We start from the raw sequence: 21,564 nt of genomic DNA on the forward strand, positions 1-21,564 counted from the left end.
TATCCTTGACACAAAGTTTTAAGTTTATGTGGAGTCTGGCTCTGGGAGGTTATTTTCTATGGTGATAATGATGGCTTCTATAAAAATAATAACAATTGGGGGAGAGCAAGAGAAGGGGTGACAATGTTCAAAAAGATATGCAACCCCTCTGTATATCACCTTTATAATAATAATAAAAATGCATGAAGAAGAAAAGAGAATTATAACAATGGATTTTAAAATTTAATCCAGCATTTCTGAACTATAGGGATGTGTAGAATACCATAGATGGATGCATGGATTGCACTGCCTTGAAGTGTTTTTATCGGAGTGGTGTAGATTGGTTATCAAGAGTCAAGGTCTTGCAGGCTGGTCCACCAAACCAAGTATCTCCACTCAGATCCCCATAATATTTTTGTTCTGCATTTCACAGGCTGGGTCTGAATTTCTTCCCAGAGATGATAAAGGCAATATCCTCACCAGTAAGACAACATTCCTCGAGGCCTGGGAGGTAGGTTCCAGCTTCTACCAAGTGTTTTGGGGGAGGAGAGGGGGGAGTTATTCTCAGTCACCATGGTGTCTCCAATATGGAATTTAAAAAGCCCATGTGATGAACGTGTTTCTCTGATCTTCAATCTCTTTCCTGAATACCTTTGGATTTTAGGTCTATCTCATACTATATACATTTTCAATCCCAACACAGTGGAACTATGACTAATTCAATGGCAATTTCATGGACTGTCTTAGAAAAGAGGAGAGGAGGAAAAAAGTATAAAGAAGTTAAGAAGGGTGACACACCCAAATCAAACTTGGCCCAGAACACAGACACACTTAGGCAATGTCATTACCCACTCAGGAGATTTGGGGAGTTTTGATCTCATTATTTGTTCAACTCGTTTGTTAAAGTTATTCTATAGCAACCTCAGCACATCCCTTCTTTGTGCATTAAAATCACCAGAAGAGTTTGAATCTCAGTGTTGTATCCCAGAGCAAATCAGGAAGAATCTCATAGAGCAGAACCTGGGCAAGAGCTTTAAAGCTTTCAGAGAGCTCCAAGTTACCTCTGAAAGGTTGAAACCACTGGATAGGTTGAAACTGACCCCAGAATACATCATGCTTGTCCCTGCCTCTTGAGCTTTGGATCCCACTTTCCTCCTGAACGTGTTCACATTTCTCCTCTTGATCCTCTATTAGCCTCTGATGCCAAGTTTAACTGAACTTCTGAAGTCTCCCCTAGGATCCATGTGAATTCTTCCTATTGTCCTCCTCAACTCTCTCTACCACTGTCAGATGATTGCTCCCTTAGCACTGAAATTGGAGTATAGGAATCTCAGAGGCAGGAAGCTCATTGTATACTTTTATAAACAATCTGTCTGCATGACCTTTCCCCAACTGCAAACCAAACTAGGGTTGGTGGGAGACAGTGAAGGGAGTGTCTCCAGACAAGGGTGTGTCTCCACCCTTTTCCTGGCTAACCTGGATCCTTCACGCTTAGTGAAGTGAGAGCAGCAAGCACATCAAATCTTCACTTTCTATTCCTACTTCTATTTGTGTTGGGGAGAGCAGCAGGGCCAGAGCCAGTCCTTGATGTTCTTGATGGAAATCTCCTTTAAATGCTTCAGCTAACCTTGCTACCCCGAATCACTGATCTATCTCTCCTACTTCAGAGAAGACTGATTCAGCCAGGACTCCTACAGTCACTAAGACTGCATAATAAGTTTTCCTTTCTACGACAGGTCATGGAAGAGCTGGTAGATGAGGGGCTGGTGAAAGCCCTTGGTGTTTCCAACTTCAATCACTTCCAGATTGAGCGGGTCCTGAACAAGCCTGGACTGAAATATAAACCAGTGATGAATCAGGTAAATTCTAAATGGCTTCCTGCATATTTGGAAGCAAGTACTAATGCTGTGTACTGAGATTCAGCTGAGCAGTAGTGGCTAAGGTTAGTTAAGGAGTTGGGAATCAGACCTCTGTGTCTGGCCTTTGCTTTGTGTCCTTTGGGGCGGGGGGCAATAGAACTTCCTATAAGCTGCTCAAACACCAGGCCATCTTTGCCTAGTGAAAGCGATCACTCACTCTTGCAGGTTGAGTGTCACCCATACCTCACCCAAGACAAACTGATCCAGTACTGCCTCTCCAAGGGCATCAGTGTCACAGCTTACAGCCCCCTGGGATCTCCAGAGAGACCTTGGTGAGTTTTGTGAGTAGTGGATCTTTATTTTAACTCTCTTAAAAATACTATTTTATAATTGGTTAAGTTGGTACAACCAGGGACAAAAATAGAATATCCAAATGGAATATTACAATGATTAAAATGTAAAAAAAAAGAATAGCAGCATGCCTAACCCTCAGAGAATATTACAGTACTTCTTTCTAGGACTAAATCAAACTGCTGAGGCTCCCTAGCTCTTGTGTGGGCCCATGGAATAGACACAGCACCTTCAGGTCCTCCTGCCTGCCTAGCAGATTGAAAATGTCGAGGTGTTCAGCCTTGAAATAGCCATCACGGTGATCTCAGCTGCTTGTAGTGGCCATGAATATTCCCTTTGCTTCTAGGGCCAAGCCAGAAGAGCCTTCATTACTGGAGGATCCCAAGATAAAGGAGATTGCTGCAAAGCACAGTAAAACCCCAGCCCAGGTACAATATGGAAGAGGGATCGCTGGGAGGATTGGAAGGTGGCTGGGATCAGTTTTGCCTTCAATCAAATTTTTCAGTTTTGTATTTCATTCATAGAATGATCAGTTTTAATTCCTTGGGGAGGAATAAAATGCTCTGTGCAAGTCTTTTGGGACCCAGGAAAGAAACAAAGATTGCCTCTGGCCACTGGCTTCATGCCTGCCCTCTAGCTGAGCCCCCCCGCAGTATTGCTTTTGAATCTGTACCACATCCCAGCCAGCTGACCCCAAGCCTCTCCTCAATTTCCTAAACAAGGGGAATCAAAGGGTTGCTGCTAGAATTAAAGAAGACAAGGACTAGCAAATGTCCCCATTTAATGCTCAGTCAACATTAGCTGTTATAGCCAAAGCCACAGTGGGCACGAAGATCATGTCTTCTCTCTTTACTACAAAATAAGTGGAAACATGCTGTGCTTTCCTCCTGCACAGGTTCTGATTCGCTTCCATATCCAAAGGAATGTGGTGGTGATCCCCAAGTCTGTAACACCAGCACGCATCATTGAGAACTTTCAGGTAAGATTCAAGCTTGCACTCTTGGAGGGCTCCATGGAGGATGAGCTGGGAAACCCGCTCAATGGACTTCTTTCCAGCGTCTTTCCTTCTCCCTACTACCTTGTCAAGTCTCAGGGCAGGGAGCTGGCTCCAGCAGAGGTGAGTCACCCATGGGCCTATGATTGGCTGGGATAGCCAGGTCAAGGATGGTCACAGCTATTCCTCATACCTCTGAGAAAACCCTAAGCTGCCATTAAGTAGTTGAGTCACAGGCCACAGGCAAAGAAAAACTGGTCTTCATGATATCCCTGCCTTCTAGCAGCCTAGGAGCTATGCACTAGACTTGAAGATGTGTCCTTCTAGAAAAACCTGTGTCCCATAGGAAACATAGACCTCACCCATGCTGAAGTTTCTTGCCTACAAGCTTAGCCTCCCACTTTTGGAACGATACCATAGTGGTTGTGTAGAAACGAATGTAGAAAATGAGTTGCATCCAGCAGAAATAATGGGAGATACTAGCGCATCCTGTGTGTGCTGTGAATGTTTACTCCCTCCCTGCCTGAGTGGCTGGAGGCCTCATATCTCACTGGGACTTTCTTTGACACAGAGGCTTTGGCATTTTCTCCTTTCCAGGTCTTTGACTTCACGTTGAGTGATGAGGAGATGACCACCATCCTCAGCTTCAACAGAAATTGGAGGGCCTTTGACCTACCTGAGTAAGTGGTGTGGGGTAGCAAAAATGTCCAGGAAGTTTTCTAAATAGGTAGAGCACTAGAGCACTATCTCGAAGTGCTGTAGGTAGCTAGAATGACTTTTGACTTCCAACAGTATTTTCTAGCACTTTTGACATTTTAACTGCGGCATCCCTAAAAATCATTAAGAAGAAAGACATATTCCTAGTTGCTGCACAGCCTCTGAACTTTTTGTTGGTAGCCAGGGATTTAAACTCAGGGATGGCAGGTCTTTTAATACTTGAGCCACATCCTCAGCCCTTTTTTACTTTAGTTATATTTTTTGGATAGGGTCTCACATTTTTGCCAGGGGCCAGCCTAAAATGATTATCCTTCAACCGAACTCTCCAGTGTAGCTGGGACCCCAAGCATGCACCACTGCTCCAGGCTTGTTTTGTTGAAATGGGGACTCTCTAACCTTTTTCATAGGCTATCCTAGAACCACAATTCTATTGATTTCTCTCAAACAGCTGTGATTGCAGACATAAACCACCATGCCATCTCATCTTCTGAGCCTCCTGATGTAGAGCTAGAATTTTAAGACATGATTATTGTCATTACTATGTCAGAGGCTGAAGTAGTCACTCACTTATTCACTCAATAATTCACTGGTAATATACTGATGCCATACCTGTTATATGTGATCAAGGGATCACATTGCATAATCCTTGCTTCAACAGGCTTCCATTCCAGAGAGAGCATAGAGACATAACTCAAAGTATATGTGTCATAACTGAATAATAAAGTAAGGTGACAGAAAGTGTTTGGTCCTGGTAATAGATCACATGGGGTGGGATAGTGGTGGTTTTACTGGTAAGGTGACAGATGAAGTGAAACCTGAGGGAAGGGAAAGATAACATCTATGTGTTCAATGAGGATATTTGGAGGAAGAATATTCTTGGTAGTGAAAGCAGCAAGTGCAAAGATTCTAAAGTTGGATGCTCAGGGCATCTGAGTAAAGAGTCCAGAGAAGCTGGTCCAGAATGAATGAGGGGAAGGCCAGGAGGAAATGAGGATGTAGAACTCTGAGAACTCTGAGAACATATGTAGTATGGAAAATGGGAGAGGGGTACTGGGAAGGTGGCTCAGTGGTAGAGTGCTTGCCTTGTATGCATGAGGCTCTGTGTTTGATTGCTCAATACCACATAAACAGAAAAAGCTGGAAGTGGTGCTGTGGCTCAAGTGGCAGAGCACTAGCCTTGAACTGAAGTGCCCAGGCCCAGAGTTAAAGCCCCACAACTGACAAAAAAAATAGGAGAGAGATTTTAGCTTGGAATGAGCTGAGAAGCTCATTCAAAATCAAAAGACTTTGAGCAAAGGAGTGGCATGATATTATACTTTAAGAAAACACGCACTAAACATTTCTATTGAGAGACTATGGGGAGACAATTATCATAATCTGGGAGAGAGATGCCAGTTCCTGGACTTGGGTCATGGTAGTGGAGGAGATGAGAAAGATCAGATTGTGAATATATTGGGAAAAGAGGCAAATGGGTTTGCTTACAAATTAGCAAGCATAGATGTTTACTCTAAGTTTTTGTTTTGCTTGAGTAACGAATGAATGGAGCTGACATTTCAAGGAAGAAAGAGTGTTTGGTTTGAGACATGACTTTTTAAAATACGTTTTTTATTGTGAAAATACTGTACAGTGGGGTTTCAATTAAATGAGCAAGGTAATGAGTACATTATGCCTGATAGATATGGAAGATAAAATCCAAATGTATTGATGGAGGCGTTGGCTGGTGGTCTCAGGAATAAGCCTATCTGGCTTCTAATCCTAGTTCTAACACTTATTTAAAAATGACTTGCTCTTAGGTAAATTTCTAGCTTCACCAAGTCACTGTCTTTTTCTACCAAGTAGAGATAATAGAAATAATTTCAGTGGACAGCCACTCAGTGCTAGTTATGGATGTGCCAGGAATCCCAAGTCCTTTGCTATCAATTCCAGTGCTATTTTCCAGCTCATTATGTGGTGGTGCAAATGAGATACTATACATATGTACATACATACATACGTACATACATACATACATACATACATAAATACATAAATACATACATATATATATATATGCTGTATATAGCTGATCCTGGGACTTGAACTCAGGGTCTGTCCCTGAGCTTCTTTTGCTCAAAGCAGTGCTGTACTGACTTTTTGTGAGTAGCTTACTAGATAAGAGTCTCATAGCCTTTCCTGCCCAGGCTGGCTTCAAACAATGATCCTCCTATCTCAACTTCCCGAATAGCTAGGGTTACAGGCATGAGCCACCAGTGCCCAGCTCTGAGATAATATTTTTAAGGCACATAGCTTGGCACCAGGCTTCCTAAGAGCCATCACTCAAATAGCTCTCCAACCAACTTGAAGGAAGGACAAGGTGTGAGAACCCTTCTCATGGTCTCTTAAAAATCTTGGTAGTGGAGGGAAAGAGGCTGAAAGAACACAGATGATAGAATACACAAGAGAAAGAAGTATTCTTCTAATGCCAGAATTCTTTGCTTATTGGTACAGAACAACTCAGATGGAGGAATATCCCTTCCACGCTGAATACTGAAGCTGAATGACCCAATGAGAATGCCTCCTGGATTCCCTCTTGGCTAGTAGAACTCACCTCCCAATTCCTAACTGGCCACACTTATCTCAAGTCATCCTGAGCCTGGCCTTGTTGAAAACCAGTCAATTATTTGACAGGCACTAATATGATTATGAGAAGTATGAGTCAGTGAAGCAAATGATTTTTTACTTACTTGAAATGAGTAGATGTCTGTTAAACATCAGTTAGCACTGCTAACAGTGTGAATAAGAAGCTGAAAGAATAAACTATAATAATACTAAGTAACATGTATTGAGACTTCCTTATGAACCAATACAGTGGGAAGTACTTTTCAAATGGGACCTCTCATGCAATCCAACATTTATCCTTTCCTTATTATAGAAGAGATAACAAAGCAATGGATAGATCAAGGGACTTGCTTAAGGCCACCCAGGTAGCAAGAGACTGAACCAAGTTTCAAGGTTGTTTGTTGTCCTCTCTCTCCCAAGTCTTCCCTGGCCTCTTCCTTCCTACCCATCTCTAGCCTTTTCCTTTCCCCTTCACACCTTGTCTATTATAATATGCCACCACCCCAATGAATTAATACTAATGATGGCAGAGCCTGTGAAACCTAGTGTTCATGTAAAGAGAGTTTAGCATTCTTGGGAGTGAAGGGAAAATAAGGGTGAATCTGAACAAAAACTCACATAAAACACTTGCTGTTGACATCAATTTGGGACATTTCTTTTTGTTTATAACATTTTTTCTTAGGAAATGTTCTCATTATCTAGACAGGAAGAGAGATTAATATAATGAGAATCTAGCCCATGCTCCAAACTCGTATAAAAATATTGTTCAAGTTGTTCTTCACCAAGATAGATAAAACAATCCAAAAATTCACATGGAATCACAAAAGACTAAAAAGTAATTTTAGGCAAAAAAAGAGAAATATTGGAAGTATCACAATTCTAGACTTTAAACTTTACTACAGAGCTAAAATAACAAAAACAGTTTGATACTAACATAAAAATAGGCAAGCAGAATGGGAGGTGCTCTTAAGTCAAAACCTAGGATACAATATTATAAATCTAAAACTTCAATAAAAATGAATTTTTACCCACAAGTGATATGAACACATTCAGAGTGTTAAGGGAAGACTTCCAGGTGAATGTGGGCTATGTAGTGAGTTCAAGGCCAGCCTAAGATACACACAGAACCCTGTCTCAAAAAATTAATTTTTGTAAGTTTGCTCAGGAATGCTCTTTGTCTATTGTAATATAATTCATGAAAATTCAATACTTATAATATATCCACTAACCACTGTACACATAGATATATCTGCTGCTTATACATTATCATCTCATTAGATAGAAAGTTTTTGAAATCACGTCACAACAATGAGTCTAATAAAAATTAAAATGAAGCCCAAGCCATTTTGTGTCTCAACTGATAGTAACAATGGAGCATCCAGGCACAAGCCTGCTGGCCGGTGAGTTGTCTCTCCATAGTGCAGGAAAGAGATTCTAGCAAATTTTGCACGTATAGTTCTTCTTTTTCAGTACATATTCCTTTCCATAAAATTATTTCCATCATATTTCTAAATGATTGTTGGCTCTAAAAGTAGTATTAGAATGACTGAATAAACGAGTCACAAAGCACTGGAATATAGTACAGCCAGTTGAAATTTAAAGGACTACATTAGTATGTTAGTCTGTAAATCACATAATCAATATTTTGAAAGCATTGTAGCTGAGATTTGTAAAAAAAAAAAAAAAAAAGAAATAGTTCCCTCATTAATATTTGCAACTTACGGGGCTGGGAAGGTGGCTCAGTGGTAGAGCGCTTGCCTTGCATGCACGAGGCCTTGGGTTCGATTCCTCAGCACCACATAACAAAAAGAAAAAAAGCCGGTAGTGGCTCTGTGGCTCAAGTGGTAGAGCGCTAGCCTTGAGTTATAGAGCTGAGGGACAGCGCCCAGGCCCAGAGTACAGGCCCCATGACCGGACCCCCCCCCCCCCAAATATATATATATATTTGCAACTTACCTTTCAGAACAGTAAGTTGATTTAGAGATGAGATACAGGATAGTCAATTGTATTTCTTCCCTTGAAAGTGGGTGAAATTTCTAGTGTCCTCCCATCCCATTGTATAAAAGTATCACATATGGCTGTTTTCTACAATACAGAAGGGATTCATAGGGCAGGACAGATGGCACCAGCACTCCAGAGAGGAGAGGATGTATGAAGGAAATGTGGGAAAAGTCGTCAAGGAGTGGAAAAGCTCAGACTACTCTATAAGGAATGTTCCAAAAATATGAACTTCAAGATCATGAAGGTACCTAGAGGTAAGCACTGAGGTTTTATATTGTGAATTTAGAGTTGAGTCAATATGTTGAAACACATGCTTGCTCAGAAGGTCAGCTTCACGAAAGCTGACTTGAAGTATTGGGGATCAGGAAGGTAGTTAGGAGCAATGGGTTCCTGGATGCTTCAAGAAAGTAATTCTTAAGTAGAAATCCTTCAGGGTCATTGAGCAGAAAATATCTGGCAGCAGAAGGAATACCATGCTCATGGATAGGTATGAAATGGTTCCAGACAATGAACTTAAGAGCACCTGTCACTCCTCCCACTGCTTGTATCTAACCACATCTCTAGCTTCCATTTGTATGGGGCTCAAGCTCTTCTTTTGCTCAGCATACTGATCTTTGTATTCTCAAGGTTTCATGATTTTTGTTTGTTTGTTTGGGCTTGGATTTTACTTTTACAAATAGCTTCAAGTCATTCATCCCATCCCTTCTTTACAAGTAGTCAAAGCAACATCTTTCATTTATTTCTAATTTTAATCCAAGTCTTTCCTCCAGTAGAGGTTATTCTGTTCAGCCACTGAACATGTATATTATTGGTACCAATATGAGACATGTCATAGCTTTTCTTTCAGTCAATCCTTCCAATCCTTGGGGTAGGGTTGAATAGGTGCAGAGATATAGGACTATCTTGTCTATTAAGCAGAAAACCAAATGCTTATCAATGATTAGACAATTCTTGCAAATTTAAGTTTAGTTTTATAGGCCTAATATCTTGTTTCAGAACATTATCAACCTCTTGGACTCTTCACTGTAGCTCCAGGTTTTGCAGTGAAAAAGGAGACTGAGGTGAAGAGGGAAGATCTTTCTGCAGGCTTCTGTATTGCCCTTTCTTGCCCAGTTGGACCACAAAAGCACAACATGTTATCTATTGGAGAATCATTAAATGCCAAAATGTTGAGCAAAGAATTGCACTATGCATCTCTAATCCCCGAAACTTTGCAGGTTAAAGCAGAGAACCAAATGTTTGAATCCCACATGGGCTGCATAGGAAGTTGAAGGGCAGCCTGGGAAAATGAAGGAGTCTTATATGTAAATCTTTAAAAGTAAAGAATGGACAGTCTCTAAGAACTGTGTTATCGCTCAGCTGTTCTATTGGAAGCACTGGTAGGCCTAAGGTTGTACTCTTTTTACCACTTGAAAATGTATTAAGCCTGGCTTATCCTAGACTTTGGAATACATATGATTGAATTAAGTGGATTGTTTGTTCAAAAAGGTTTATCCACAGCACACAATTCTTCTTAGTGCTTTGAAGCCTAACAACTAATGTAAGAAAATTTATAGTGAACTTTTCATGAGAACTGAGGAAAAGAAGTAGAAAATCCATTATGAAATAGTAACCTTAGCATCCTGGAAATGCATTTGAAAGGAATTATCCTTGGCAAGTAAACTGTTAAATGGGCCTGCCAAGAGCCAAAAGCCTGTTAAAAGGAATCAAGGAAGTATGGGAATATCTGCATTCTCATGGACAGATTTCCCAGACTCTCCTGAGGCTCTATGAAATGCATGTGAACAGAGAAACAAACAAATGTTACCAGCAATGCATTGTCATATAGAGCTACATTCTACAAGTCAAATAAATAATATTAGAAAGCAATGCTTTACTATAATTAAGAGCCACAGTAGATAAATTACTGAAAGCAGCACATCTCATGAGAATATATAGAAGTAAATCAAATATGCTTGTCAAAAATCTTAGGAAATTTCACCTGATCATCCATGAATTCTTTCTTTATCTAGGTTTTTAAAAATACCGACATAGAAAAAAGACTATTAAAGAAGAGGTAAGGGATCGGTGGAAGGGGGAAGAGAGTAAAAGGTAATGGAGAGGGATATAATTGAATGATATTATGTGAGTATATGAAAATATCACAATAAAATTCATTACATTTTACAATGAATATACTCTAGAAAGGAACAACAGAAAAGACTATTTACAAAGAACATATCAATACGAGATCTCACTGCGTCCTGGAATTCAATTTAGAATACATCCTACGTTCATTTCGAAAATCTTTCATACCTAGTACAAGATGCTCTGCATTTTGCCCTCATCTTCCTTAGTTTACAAAAAGATAAAAGAAAGAAAAAAATTCACTATATGTACTATATAATCAGTTCCATGATAAGTATCACATATTTATGAATGATTGAATGGTGTGTTTTCTTTTCCTGTTTTCCTTTAAGCCTACATATATTTCAAAAATGTGTGAATATGTCCTTTGGAAAACTTCACAAAATCTCAAGTGAAAAATAGCCTCTTATACTTTGCCGAGGTTACTTCGGAAGTACTGTTTAGACAAACTTTCAGCAGTATTCTCAACTACTATTTTCAAATAAAACTAAGCTTATTACATACTAAGGAGCTCTGTTAGGAAAACTATGCAGAAAAAGGAGGAGGACGTGATTACTAGAATGCACTAGAATGTGGGGTCTGTATTGGTGAGTGGACACACACTGTCATCCTTCCCCTGCACAGGTTCTGATCTGCTTACCTATCCAGAGGAGTGTTGTAGTGATCCCCAAATCCGTGACACTAGAGCTTGGAGGTAAGATCACAGCTGGGCATCTAGATTCCTCAGCTGTGCAGGGCTGGGGAGACACGCTCGCTGGGATTCTCAGGCAGTCCTTGCCTTCTTGGTGGCTTCTTTTATTTTTCTTGTTTTTTGTTTATTTTTAATGCTGGTTCTGGAGTTCGAACTCGGGGCCTTAGCTTCTTTTGCTCAAGGCTAAAGCTCTGCCATTTGAGCCAAGGCTCTACTTCTCTTTCTGAGCAGTTTATTGGAGATAAGAGCCAGATGGACTTTCTATCCAGACTGGCTTTGAACCACTCTCTCAGATCTCAGCCTCGTGAGTAGCTAGGATTACAGGAGTGAGCTACAGTGACCAGATGGATCCTTCTTTTTAAATACTATCTTTTGAACTCTTCAGTTAAGGAGCTGGTCTTAGTGGAGCTAAGATATATATCCCATGGTCCAAGGAAAAGCTGGGAAAAAAGACCAGAAAGCTCTGTCAGGTTGAGTACAGATGTCCCTTACATCTCTGATGAGACACTTGATTGCCCACTTGATTGGCCCAGTCTGCATACCTACTTTATAGAATACTTGGAGCTATTGACTAAATTTGAAAAAGTATCATTCGAGACCCAACTGTGTTCCTAGGGGAAGACAAACACTGCACTCACTGTGGGACTGCATGCCTACAAGTCCAGTGTTCTTCCGTTGGCAGTTCCTGTAAATACTGCGGTCATTATATAGGACTCTATTTAGGGAATTTATTTGTGTTCAGTGAACATAAGGAGAGACGCTCTTGGGTCCTGGGAGTGCCATGGATATATGCTCACTCCCTGAATGAGACCTCAGATCACACAGAGATCTGCTTTGCTAAGGGTGCTTTGGAAGACTCTCTTTTCATGGTCTTTGACTTCACGTTGAGTAATGAGGAGATGGCCACCATCTTCAGCTTTAACAGAAACTGGGCCCGTGTCTTTGTTCAATAAGTGGCTCAGTGTTATCCAGAAGGCTCATCAGGTTTCTCTGAATGGTAGAGGGTTAGCTGGGAGAACTGGAAGGTAGCCAAGATGAACTTTATGTTCAAATACTATTTTGTGAAACTTACCAACATTGAAATTTGATTCAGTGAATCACTATGAGGAGAGATGCATTCCGAATTGCAGATTATGTCTGAAATTCTTGTTTATCTACAATTTTATGAGAGTAATATTACTATATAGGAGGTAGACTCATTAACCCATTCATTCATCCACAGAATAATTGAGTATTGGAAGTACTATTGTCCGGCATGTTCTAGGTGCTTCTGATAACACACTATACGAAGTCCATACTTCCACTGAACAGAAGTCAATCATGACACACATGTCGTATAGAAAGCAAAGCCACACTAAAAATAGAGTAACGGTGATAGTAAATGGGTTGTGATATGATACTTCAGGAGGTTGGTGCTAGGGGCAGTTCTACAGTTAACGTGACACTGGGGCTGAAACCTGAAGGCACGGAGAGATAAGCCATGTGGATAGTGGAGGCAGAGCATTCTTGACCATGACTGCAGCAGGTGCAAAGTTCCTGGGGTGGAATATTTAGCAGACATGAGTAAGAAGGCCACTGGAATGAGGGGAAAGGGAAAATCAAATGGGTCTGGAGATGCACGTCAGTGACTTATAGCATGCAGGAAATGTAGGTTATCTTAGAATGAGCTATGAAGCCTTTGAAGGCTGTTGAGTAGAAAAGTGTTATTGATATGTTTTAAAAGATCTCCACTGGCTTTTGTTCTGAGAGGAGAAAGAGATACTCTTATAATAATACAGGGAAGGGATGACAATCACTGAGCCTACTGGTGGAGGGGTGAGGACTAATTAGATTGTAGATATATTGGGAAAGAGAGCCAAGTAGATTTGCTAATGAATTAGCAAGGCTGGCCCTGATTATTTGGTGTTGTTTTTGCATGAGCAACACAAGAATATAATTGCCACTTAGGGAAAGAAATCAAGAGTTTATTTTGAGATGTGTTTGTGATGTGGTTAGACACTGAAGGAGGAAATAAGAGCTGGATGCTGAGTAGAAGCAGGGGTTATTAGGCTTAGGAGTAAACCTGTCTGGTTTTATGTCCCAATGAAAGTACTTATTTATCAGCTATGTACCCTCGGGAAGCCTTTCTAACTTCACCAAGTTGGTTTCTCTACAAACTAGGGGTGATAATTGTGATTATAATGGGCATCCACCCAGTGTTAGCTTAGGATGCGCCAGGGATTATCCACTCTTTGCCCATATCATGATCTTATTAATACTCACAGGAACCACAAATCTGTCAATGACAGTACAATTTCCTACCTCAAGATGTGGTGAGAATGAATGGGAACAGTATTTTAGAGCACTTAGGGCTTCTTATGAGCCATGAATATAGCTTTCTTCTGGTAACTGGGTACTCTTTGTCTGCCCTTACTTCTCAAGTACCTCCAACCATCAACCTGAGGAAGGGCTTGTTGTGAGCTCCATTAAAGTGCTCTCACAAAATCTGGGTATGGGAGGAAGCTGAGCGAGCACAGGATGACAGAATACACCACAGAACCATGTCTCTTACATCATTCATTTTGCCTTTGAAGAATACATTCTGTCACTTTTGGTCGATGGGACAAAATATCCAAGTAAATTAGTTAATGGAGGAAGAATTTATTTTGGCTTTTGGTTTCAGAGATTTCCTTCCATGGTTGGTTGGCTCAATTGGTTTTAGGTTTTCGGTGAGGCAGAAATTCATAGCACTGTGAGTATGTCATAGAGAAGGCTGATCACATTTTGGTACATAGTAAACAGAGTAAAGACGACAGGAATGAGACCGGAAAAAGGTCATACATTTCACACACATGCCAGAAGTAACCTACTTCTTCCAACCAGGCCTTATTTCTATAACCTTCCAATAATACCATCAAATTATCTGTCAGTCTATGGATTTATTCATTCACTCATTCATTCATTCGTTCATTCATTCATTCAGAGCTCTCATTGCTTTTCAAATTGGATCCCAGAGTTAGGGACCAAACCTTCAATGAAAGAATCTTTTGGAAGATACTGTATGTCCAAGGCATAATAATTTTCTTTTATGTTTGATGACACTATAGGTTTACTGAGTTGAATGACTATATCTTTCATGCAGAATACTGAGGCTGAATGACCTTGATGAGATTTCCAGATAAGTGTTCTCTGTTGTACTGGAATTTTCTGTCCCTGAGTCTTATTTAGCAAAAGTTATCTGAAATCATACTGCACTTTAATGGAGCACACAACAAGCTCTTCCTCAGGTTGATGGTTGGAGGTACTTGAGAAGTAAGGGGAGACACAGAGTAGTGACCTGGTCAAATCATACTGTGCCTGGTCAAAACCCAAGTCAAACCTGGGTTTTCTTGGATTTAGGTCAACAACCAATGTCTGATTACCACAGAGATGTCTGACTCAGACACATAAGTGATACAGACATGCTTATTTGATTTGACTAAATGTTTATTCTATGCCACAAATTCTGTTAACCTTAAGATACAAAGATGAAAATGATTAAAATGATTAAAATTAATCAGTGTGTATTAAGAGTTTCTTATGCACGGATACACTGAAGTACTCTTTGAATAGATGACTCCATGAAACCCAACTCTAATCCTTCACATTTTTAGAAGTGGAAATAGAGGTAGGAGTTGGTCAATGGAGTTGCTCAAGGCTACCTGCATGGTAAGGGTCTGAATTGAGTTTCAAAGGAAGACAGTCACTCAAAGTGTTCTTTTTCTTACTCTCTCCAAAGGAAGCAAAGGGAGGATGACAGGATTGGACCAGAGATGAGGTGAATGCTTACAACACTTACCACCAGTGGCTCATTTTCCTCCTGCCTTTGTACCTCTTCCCATCTGCATTCCTCAGCCTTCTCCATAGACGATACCCAGCCTTAGGTTGCTGGATCATTTAATCTTCTGCTGGTCATTGTCTAATGGCTCACATATCAGTTCATGTCTTTCCATTCCTTATTCTGTCTGATAATACTGAAGAGGATTTCCTAAGGCTTTACCATAGTCAGATAACTTCCACTGAGTTTGCTCAAGGGTCTGATGTTAAGAGGTTGAAGGTCCTAGAGATGGGAAAAATTAGGTGTCTTTCTCTGTCTGCCTTTCTTTCCCCTCTTCAGTAGTGTTCTCAATAGCAGTCACATGTGCTCTTTTCTCTCTGCTGTTTTGCCAGGAATCCTTCACCTTGACTCTTGTTTTCTAAAAAATGATATAGATTCTACGAGTAGGACACATCACTTTCTCTCATGTTCTTCATCCCTAAGAAACAGGGATCCATTGTCTCTTTCTACTGCTGCTATCTTCTGAGTTGCTTCATCATCTCTGTTTGATTCTGGCCCTTTTTTGACCTTTATCCACCCATTATTTTAATTAAATATCCAATGTCCAAATGTCTTTTAACTTTTCATAACATCCCATTGTGGGCTTGGTGTTAACAAATAAATTCACTTTGTTATCCTTGTAAAAGTTTTCTAACATTGGAAATGGTCCTCTTATAATCAGGGAAATATTAAACATTTAAAAAATAACAAATAAGGATTAAAGTCAGTTAATTATTTAATGTATCCACTGGATTAGCTGAATGAAAGAAATAAGTCTTCTGTGAAATTATTTACATTCGTCTGGCCATTCAGCCAGTTCTTGTTGACATGATTTCCTTCATTTGTTGTCAGTAGGATAACTTCAAAGTTTATAAAGCTTCTTTTCAGAAATTTTGTTGATTCAAAAGTCAGCCCCTGGTAAATTAGAGAGAATTGGCAGAGACAACAAACAACACTTTGCCTGTCATTATATATTAAACAAGCTAGGCTGTTCTTCTTACTTTGTATCCCTCCCTGGGGTGTCTGCTCTAAATATCAAGACAGTTCTTTGCCTCTCTTTATTTCTTTGCTTACTATCCTGTAAATGACTCCTTAATTTATCACTTCATATATAATCAAACTATGACCTTTGATAGTCCCTCTTACCTTTCTTAGTTTGCTTTTTCTGCAAAGCATATGTTTAACATATTACATATATAATTTACATACATTCACTAGAATGTATGCTCAGAGGGGATACCCTCTTTACCCCTTTAGAAGAAGTTGCGAGTGATTTTTGTTTCATTAGTTGATATTGATATTTTCCTTGTGTCCCAATAATATCTGCAGGACACATAGGAGAATGGGACATGCATGGAATATGTTTTTACTCCAACTTTATAGCTCAGAAAACTGAAGCTAGATGTCTTCATTATTATCATAATTAGTACTCAAAATAATCTGAAGTAATTCCACGAAGGACTTTACAATCGATCATAAATTCAAAGTCGGTAGCCTACTTTAATCAGAAATTGAAACAATAATTTTGGAGTTTGGATGAGGCTGAAACTGTCAGTCTTGATGATCAAATATTTATATCTGTTCTCACTAGAGACAGTGCAAGGTGAGATAGGAACCGAGGGAGCACCAACAATCCCTCTTCTGTTCCCTTTGTTCTATTCTATGTCTTATACTTATCAGCAATTTCTTCCTAAGTGTGAGTTGCCTGTTAGACAACGGTCCTGAATTTTCACTTTCTACTGAGTTATGAAGTTTATAGAGAAAGATGGTTTACTGTAAGAGAAGTTAACAATCCGGGAGTCAATGGCTCATGCCTGTAATCCTTAATTCTCAGAAGACTGAGATCCAGAAGATCAGAATTTGAAGCCAGCTTAGACAGTCCATAAGAATCAATCTTCAGGGCTGGGAAGGTGGCTCAGTGGTAGAGCGCTTGCCTTGCATGCCTGAGGCCCTGGGTTCGATTCCTCAGCACCAAATAAGCAAAAAGAAAAAGCTGGAAGTGGCACTGTGGCTCAAGTGGTAGAGCTCTAGCCTTGAGCTGAAGAGCTGAGGGACAGCGCCCAGGCCCAGAGTTCAGGCCCATGACTGGACCCCCCCCCCCAAAAAAAGAATCAATCTTCAAAATCACCAGCAAAATGCCAAGCTGGCCATGTTGCCAAAGTGGTAGAACACCAATCAAACAGTAGGTCGAACAAGTCCAAAGTCTTGAGTTCAAACTCCATTATCACCAAGATATAGATTTGCCATAGATAGGTAGATAGAAATGACACCATCCATAAAAACTTTAAAAACTAGAATAAGCCCTTCAGAATTGGATATAAATTAATATAAAATCTTGATTTACAATAGATCAATATAACATGAAATGCAGGAGAAAAGATTTGTGTAACTATAAATACATATGTACAATTCTCCATTCATGAAGTAGAGTTAGTTTCAGATACCTGTTCTACATTTGAAAGAAAAAAGATGGGGGGACTGTGGGGGGTGTAGTTGAGGAGGTGAGAGGGACGGGGTGGTAATGGGAAAACAAAGGAGGAGGCAACAATGCTTGATAAGGAATGGACTCATTACCTCGCTCATGTAACTGTAACCCCTCTGTACAGTATTTTCACAATAAAAAAACTGATTTTAAAAAAAGAAAAGAAAAAAGGTGATCTAAAATGCTTTTTGCACCAAAAACTAAGGACTGGGTAACAAATGATGGGGCCTTGCCTAAGAGACACAACGTTCAGCTCAACTAAAGAACGAAAATGAATAATAACCCACTGAATTAAAATAAGAAGAAAATACGTCAGAGACAAAAAGGCATTCAAGACCACACAGAAATAGCTAAACAAGAAATATAGAAAACTCTTCCATATACTCTCAACAAATAAGTGTAGCCTATGGAATTAGAAAATCACCATCTTGGTGCTTATATTTGCAACTAATCCACTTAAATAATCTCAATGGCCAAGTATAGTGGCATATAATATAATCTCTTCTCCCTAGAGGAGAACGAGGCTAGCTTGGGCAACGTAGTAAGCTCAAGGACAGAATACACTACAACCAGTTTCAGGAAACAAACAAGTCCATAATCTTACCTTACTGAGGAGGCTGAGGTCTGAGATAGAAGTTCAAAGCTAGCCCAGACAGGAAAAGCCCTTGAGACTATATCTCCAGTTAACCAACAAAAAGCCAGAAGTGGAGCTATAGCTGAAGTGGTGAAAGCTAGAACAAAAAAGTTTAGTGCTCTGGCCCTGAATTTCAGCCCCAATTCTGGGAGAAATAAAAAATAAAATAAAATCAAGACAAACATGAAATGATGCTCAAACTAGTAGCTAAGTCTCAAAAGTACCTCTTTATTAAAACACCCTCAGAAAAGGGAAAAGTGCCAATTTGCAGTGTATACATTAGAAAAATGTATAGCCTTTTCTATGTGTTAAATTGTCAGAACATTGACAACTTGAAAAACACTCACTGATAGAATATGAGCTTAGTACTTGCAAGATCCTGGGTTCAGTACCCAGCACCAGGGAATGGTCAGGACATAGAAATGCCAAGAGTCTGTCAACTTGCTAGGATGTTCCCATGGTTATAGTAATCCAGTGGCCTTCCTTTATGTACTAACAAGGGTTTATAGGGTTTTTATTCTTTTTAATTTTATAAGAAATGGATCTTTTTGCCTATATGAAGGTGTTTCTCCTGGGATTCAACATCACCAAACACAGAGAGATTATCTTTTTGTTTCTTTTTTTATTGCTTTGTAACATTAAACTTCAGTCTGTATAGATATTTGAGATGGTCATGCATTTATACATTTTTAATGAGATTTTCTGCACTACTGTGCTGACTTGTAAATCCAGGTCTTATCAGCTGTGGACTTGGGTGAGTTCCCAACACCATGACTGTGCATAAGCACAGTCTCTTTCTGTCTTTGGATTTGGGGCTTGTGCTTCCTGTCTAAGACATAGGGTCATTATTCTTCGTCCTACCAAAGCTGGGGTAATAGAGTGTTAGAAGGGAGCAGGCTGCTGAAAAGCAAGGCATTCATAGACCCAGCTCATTCTTTCCCTTAAGAATCTCTGGGGGGGGGGGGGGAGGCGGGAGGGGGGATTATTGGGTGGGGGGGCAGGGAGAGGATGGGAAGGGGAAACAAAGAAGGAAGCTACAATGCTTGATAAGAAATGTACTCATTATCTTGCCCCTCTGTACAGTATTTTTACAATAAAATAAATAAATAAATAAAAAGAATCTCTCTTCCTGGTGTTGGTTAAGAAAAAACGCAACATGCGGATTCTCCCAGGAGTAACTGTCAGAATAAATCATATACCGAAAGAGCAGAAACAGAATAAGTCAGTGGAACAGTAAAATTAGAAAACATGCTCTTTCTAAAGCATTAAATTTCCACATCCACCAAAAGAAGCTCCCTCTCTTTTGTTTGTCTCCTACATTAAGCAGCTCCAGAAAGAGGTTCTTTTCCAACCTCAACTTATTGGCAACAATCTGATGTTAGTCCTAAAGGCCAGGATCTCTTAATCCATATATTTCATGTTTGCCTGAGTCTCCAGACGGAAAAGTGATCTCAGGAAAATAAATCTGTCCACTCCTTTTTTCCTTTCTGATTTCTACACTAAAGGCACAGCTGTGCCTTTCAGCTTGGCTTGATTTATTTGTAAATAAATAATGTTCTGAAAGCAAATTTTCATGCTGTAAGGATCATGTTTGTATTTTTTTGTGTCTTGACACAGTTTAATGATAAACATTTTCAAACAAAAAGCTGTGAGGTCACTTGAAAATGGAGCTTGGGTTTATTATAGCTCCTCAAATTACTATTTTTCTTTTTGTTCTTTAAAGGCTGGGATGGGGAAGGGGATGGGCAGGTAGGGTGGTAAGCACAGAATTTTCTAGACAAAGAGGAAGCTTTCTAGCTTCTCTGTTTGTTTTAAAGACAACTTAGTGACATATTTGTAAAAATATAGATTATAGAAATAAATCATCTTTACAGTTATGTATATTAAAGCCTACAATTTAAAAAAATCTATATATATAACATAAAAATTGAACATTGGAAACATCAATTTCTGCCTATTTATATTCTAATGAAAAACATATTTAATGGCAAAATATATGCAATCTAAGGTTATATGAATTGTTAAGAAGACATGGCTAATCTGTTGATTGTGAATCTAAATGTCTTCAAAACTCAATTCCATTTTAACAGTAAGCCAGAAACTCAGGACTCACACAAAGATTTGAAACACTTCCTTCATTGTCAGTATCAGCTGTTTGACAACATCCCTTATGAGCCCACCAAAGGGGAGTACTTTCATAGCTCCAAGCTCTACCAGCTCTGATGAGCTAACAGATTTGTTCTGTCTTCTTCCTAGCAGCCTGCCCCTCCAATGTACAAGATGCCCGGGCCTAGGCCAAGTCAGGACAACAGATAGCTCCAAGGCCAACAACATGCAGTTCCTAGCTTTGGGCTCCAGTAGAAGTATGTGTCTGATTTGAGACACTCCCCTGTTCTGAAGCCTCAGCTCCTTAAAACTCTTTCCCATAATACGTTTCTGCAACTATAGCAGATGACACAGAATCATCCTTCTCTGGAGGGCTGAGAGCATTTATTCTATCTTTCACAGAAGCAATTCTTTATCATTAAAAAAACAAACACAATGTAGCATGTTTATTCAAGTTTGGAGGGAAGGCTTCAGAAATTCCACATGCCTTCCTGAGAAGAAATAGAGCTATTCTGTGTCTCTCTCTGAACCAGTGACTCCTTGGAAAGATGAGGTCTGAGACAGCTAGCATGGAGTCAGGGACTCTCAAGTTTGGCAGAACTGAGAGGCAAAAAAATTCCTTCAAAATCTTCAACATCCCCTTTTGTATTATAGTCTAACACCTCCAGTAACTAGGAAAGCAGCTCCCAGTTAAGTTCAAATAATGTTGTGTTTAGAAAGTTTTCTCATGTTCTTTATTGTCTGATCCTATATATCTTTGAAAACAATTTTTATGTCAGAATGGTGAGTATGATAAAACAAAATTAAGCCGGAGTCACTTACTGTCATAACTGATGCTAAAAATGGAGCACACAGGTACCTGTCTGCTGGCCAGTGGGTCAGTTCTCTTGCCCCGTAAGGGAGGTTCTGACAAGTTCTTCTTTTTAAATCTAAGCTACCTGCCATAGAAGTCCTTGTATAGGACATTCCTTTGACAGTACGTACCGTACACTTACTATGACTCCTGTTTCTAAGGGCAGTATTTATTATAAATGACTGAATGAATAAATGGAACTTAAACGTTGGGATAGAGTAAAATTAGCGGAAATTGGAAGGACTAGAACAAGTATTATGTTAATCTGTAAATTATGAAGTGAATCATGTGAAAGCATTGTCTCTGAAGATAAGATTAGCATCTGAGATTAACATCT

General features: G+C 39.6%; 1 protein-coding gene across 2 annotated transcripts in view; it reads left to right on the forward strand.

Moving 5' to 3' along the window:
• LOC138809812 (aldose reductase-related protein 2-like) overlaps nt 1-21,564 on the forward strand; it is a 28,700-nt gene that overhangs the window by 2,178 nt on the left and 4,958 nt on the right. The window contains exons 3-11 of one of the 2 annotated variants that reach the window (XR_011366947.1): nt 413-490; nt 1,716-1,838; nt 2,064-2,170; nt 2,536-2,617; nt 3,085-3,168; nt 3,781-3,863; nt 8,595-8,753; nt 10,512-10,555; nt 11,251-11,320. Coding sequence is in view for 1 of the 2 variants with exons in the window: in XM_069996801.1 (XP_069852902.1) it covers nt 413-490; nt 1,716-1,838; nt 2,064-2,170; nt 2,536-2,617; nt 3,085-3,168; nt 3,781-3,863; nt 6,388-6,430 (600 nt within the window). In the remaining variant the exon portion in view is untranslated. Of the gene's footprint in view, nt 1-412; nt 491-1,715; nt 1,839-2,063; nt 2,171-2,535; nt 2,618-3,084; nt 3,169-3,780; nt 3,864-6,387; nt 7,493-8,594; nt 8,754-10,511; nt 10,556-11,250; nt 11,321-21,564 lie in introns of those variants that run through there. The other variant, XM_069996801.1, reaches the window with a different exon arrangement.

Source organism: Dipodomys merriami, unplaced genomic scaffold, assembly GCF_024711535.1.
Source record: "Dipodomys merriami isolate MVZ:Mamm:240054 unplaced genomic scaffold, mDipMer1.0.p SCAF_5, whole genome shotgun sequence".
Taxonomy (NCBI): Eukaryota; Metazoa; Chordata; class Mammalia; order Rodentia; family Heteromyidae; genus Dipodomys; species Dipodomys merriami.